This window comes from Sus scrofa, chromosome 4, assembly GCF_000003025.6.
Source record: "Sus scrofa isolate TJ Tabasco breed Duroc chromosome 4, Sscrofa11.1, whole genome shotgun sequence".
In the NCBI taxonomy this organism is placed as follows: Eukaryota; Metazoa; Chordata; class Mammalia; order Artiodactyla; family Suidae; genus Sus; species Sus scrofa.
Window position 1 is genome coordinate 77538619 of NC_010446.5, and position 4140 is coordinate 77542758.

The 4140-nt window shown below is 55.4% G+C and overlaps 1 protein-coding gene across 1 annotated transcript; it reads right to left on the reverse strand.

Annotated features, from left to right (window-relative positions):
* On the reverse strand, window positions 382–2073 carry NPBWR1 (neuropeptides B and W receptor 1). The gene has a single exon (XM_003355060.4). The coding sequence runs from the start codon at window positions 1459–1461 to the stop codon at window positions 469–471; it is 993 nt and encodes a 330-aa protein (XP_003355108.1). The 5' UTR covers window positions 1462–2073; the 3' UTR covers window positions 382–468.

A 4140-nucleotide genomic window follows, 5' to 3' on the forward strand; every position in this document is an offset into this window, starting at 1 on the left:
GCGCACGGAGAGGAGCTGTAGGGCCCCGGGCCAGGCTGCTCGCCCGTTAGAGCAGAAGCACAGACGGACGCTGCGGGGAACCCGAGGAGCCAAGTGAAGAGGCGAGCGCCTAGCCGACGCCGGGCGCCCGCGGCATCCTCCGGAGAGCCAGGGGAGCGGCTTAACAGTACTGCCCTTCTTCTCCCCTTCCTCCCCTCCTATGTCAAGCTGGGGGTGTGAGTTGGGGGGTGTCTCCTCGGTGCCCTCTGACTTTAGGGAGCAGTCTGTGCGCTCTCAGCTTCAAGGATGCTCACGGTCGTGCTCCCACTTCGCCAGGAGAGCTCGGCAAATTCAAAACGCCGGCGCAGCCACAGCTACCGAGTCAGTGGGCCTGGGGGCGGGGGGAGGCCAGAGAATCTGCATCGCCAGCAAGTTGGGGGAGGGGGGCTCTGGATCCGGGACCACCCTGAGCGCCGGGGCAGCGCAGGCTCAGGCCGCGGCGCGGCATGTCATGAGCTGGCGGAGGCTCCTGCGGAAGCTGTCGTCCAGGAAGGCGTAGAGGAAGGGGTTGAGGCAGCTGTTGGCGTAGCTCAGGCTGGTGATGAAGTAGGAGACGGCGATGACGAGCGGCGTCTGCGGGAGGTCGGTGGTGAGCACCACCACGGTGCTCAAGTGGTAGGGCGTCCAGCAGAGGAGGCACGCGGCCAGGATCGCCGCCACCAGGATCGTCACCCGCTTCTTGGCGCGGTCCAGGACCTTGGCGTGGCTGTCAAGGCGGATGGCGCGCAGCCGGCACAGCAGCGTGGTGTAGAGGACGCAGATCGTGGACACCGGGATGGCGAAGCCAAGCACCAGCGTGTAGAGGCGACTCGCGCGCCACCAGAAGGCCTCGGGCTGAGGGAAGACCAGCACGCACTGGCGCCGTCCCTGCTCGTCGTCGAGGCGCGCGAAGACGGCAAAGGGCAGCACCACCAGTGTCACGAACCCCCACACCGCCAGGCTCACTGCGCGCGCCGCGCCGTACGTGCGGCCCGCCACCCGGCGCGACTCTGCGGTGGCCAGCACTACCAGGTAGCGGTCGGCGCTCATGACCGTGAGGAAGTAGAGGCTGGAGAAGGTGTTGTACTGGTCAATGGCGACGATGAGCTTGCACATGAGCTCCCCGAAGGGCCACCGCCGCAGCAGGAAGTCGGCTATGTTGATGGGCAGCACGAGCGTGAAGAGCTCGTCGGCCACGGCCAGGTTGAGGATAAACAGGTTGGTGACCGTCTTCATGCGGGGCGCCCGCAGCAGCACGTACAGCACCGCCGAGTTGCCCGCCAGTCCCACGGCGCAAATCACCCCGTACACGACCGGCACTGCCACGGCGAGCGGCGGCGGCAGCGGCGGCGGCGGCGGCACGGACTCGTTGGGGCAGCGAAGCTCGAGCCCGGGGCACGATGTGTTCAAGCGCCCCGGCCCCCAGGACGACGCGTTGTGCATCCCGGCGAGGGCGGGGAGCGGGCGATCGGTCTCTCCGGCCGCCACCCTGCCGGGTTCTGCGCTCCCGGGCACCGGACCCGCGCCGGGGCGCTCGCTGCCAGGCTCCGAGCCCGTCTCCGGCCTTCCCGGACGCCGGCGCTGCAGAGCGGAATGGAAAGCTCAGGTTAGGCTCGTCGACGTGTAACTCTGGGAGAAGTGCGCTTCCGAGCGGAGGGAGGCGGGGAGGGCGGGCGCCGCTCCCAACCTGCCCCACGTGACTGCTCTCTACAACCTGTTGGAAGCGTATTTGGACCTGTTGGGTACATCAAACCAAGTGCTAGAGAGAAGACTCCTCACCTTTACAGGAAAAATACAAGCCCACTTCTCCTGCTTTAGCCCCCACCGCGTCCCCGGGAGGCGCGGGTCATCCCAGCGAGTCCCGCCTTGGCCCGGTAGGTCCTGTGCCCCCCTGGTAACAGCGAGCCCTACAGCAAGCTCTGCCTCACCTGGCGGGTCCAGGGACCGAGTCTGTCTCTTCAAGAGCGGTCGGGAGAGGGGGCTGCTGCGGGGGAGCCTGCGGCGCCAGCCGGCTGCCTGTCGGCTCCGTGGGTGCTCTCCCAGGCGGCAGCTAGCGCCTCCCCGGGTCCTGCCCGCGCGCCTGGAAGCTCCGTGCTGGCGCAGCCGCAACCGTGCTCCGCGGGCCGGGCTGCCGCCCCCACCGCCCACCCCACGCACAGCAGCCGGGAACCGAGAACTGCATTAGCTGATGAAGGAATAACTTTTTTCATTCCAGTAGGGTGACCTCACTCCGTTTGAATTAATGAAAAGCTCTCCTGTTAAGAATTAAAGAAAGAAAAGCAAAATGTGGGTGTTACTGGTCTATTTTTAAAGGCGACTAATGCCATTGAGGCTTCCATTCCAGTTTTAACACCATTATCCCCAGTGGGTTCATGTAATTTAAAAATTTAAGTTACATTCATATGCTTTTGGCACACAATTTTAAAATGCAGATCCCCCTTTTTCTGTTGCTCTGGTGGTCACAAGTTTGCAAGATTGTTAGGCACACATAACGGCCAACCATCTGAGATACTTTAGGCATTTTAAAAATATATATGCCATGACGTTAACAAAGACAAACCGCCTCTGATTCTCCCCTAAAGAAAACTACCCGGTGTTGCCAAGGCTGGTGGAGGAGGCCGGGCCTCTCCAAGACTTTCTCTGTTAAGGGATCTCGCTTGGCCACCTCATCTTTGAGGACCAAGTGAAATAAACTCAATATTAGTTCCCTCTGATTCCCTTCTCCTTCCTCCACCTTCCTTTGGGAGAGCCAGCGAATTAAGCATGGGATTCCATCCTGCCTCCTTACAATACATTTCTCTTTCACAAGAGCTGGCAAAAACCGCAGTAAAGTGCATCTTTGGTCCTTTATGAAGCGTTCCTGGGGGAGTGGGCCTGTGATACTGAGAAAGAGACTTGAGGTAGCCAGTGGAGGAAACTGCTAAGGGGCCAGAGTTAAAATGCTTTTCTGTACCCCCTCAATTCTCTTTTTACCAGCACCTACATAATTTTGGCTTCCTTGCAGTTTCATGAGTGAAAAAAAGACTGATAGAAACACAATGAGAAATAGACTAACCCACCATTGTAGTTGGAGACTTCAATACCCCTCTGTCAGTAATTGACAGATGAACCATCAGGCCAAAGATCAGGAAGGACATAGTTGAACCAAACAGCCCCACTGATCACCTACACCTAATTAGCACCTACATCCAACAATAAGAGAATAGACATTCTTCTCAAGTCACATGGTATAGTCCCCCAAATAGAAAACATTTGAAGCCATAAGACATACCTTAACAAGTTAGAAACAGAAAAACAAAACAAAAACAGAAATATAAAATCTTCTCTTAGACCACAACGGGACTATACTAGAAATTAATAACAAATTTCTGGAAAACCCCCAAATATTTGGAGATTAAGTAACACATGGGGCAAAGAAGAAGTCTCAAGATAAATTTTGAAATATTTTAAGCTAAATGAAAATGAAAATACAGCTTATCAAAATCTGTAGTATGCAGTGAAAGCAGTGCTTAGAGGGACATGCATAGCATTTCAAATAAAAAATATCTAAGGTCAATAATCTAAACTTTCACTTGAAGAAAGGAGGAGAAAAACATATCAAATCCAAAGTAAGCAGTATCAACAAAAATAATAAAAATCAGAGCCTGGAGTTCCTGATGTGGCTCAGTGGTAATGAGCCCGACTAGCATCCATGAGGTTGCAGGTTCACTCCCTGGCCTTGCTCAGTGGGTTAAGGATCCGGCATTGCTGTGAGTGGGGTAGGTCGCAGATGTGGCTAGGATCCTATGTTGCTGTGGCTGTGGTGTAGGCTGGCAGCTACAGCTCTGATTCAACCCCTAGCCTGGGAACCTCCATATGCCGAGGTTGTGGCCCTAAAAAGAGAAAAAAAATTAAAAAATTAGAGCCAAAAATCAACGAAGTTGAAAACAGAAAACACAACAGAAAGAAATGATACCACTTCCCTACAACCTCTGCCAGAAAGTAGAAACAAAGAAAACACTTCAGAACTCATCCTGCGAGAACAGCTTTACCCTAAAACCAGAGCCAGGGAATCTGACATTACAAGAAAAGAAATGACAGACCAGTATCGCTTATGAACATGGATGCAAACTCCTCAACAAA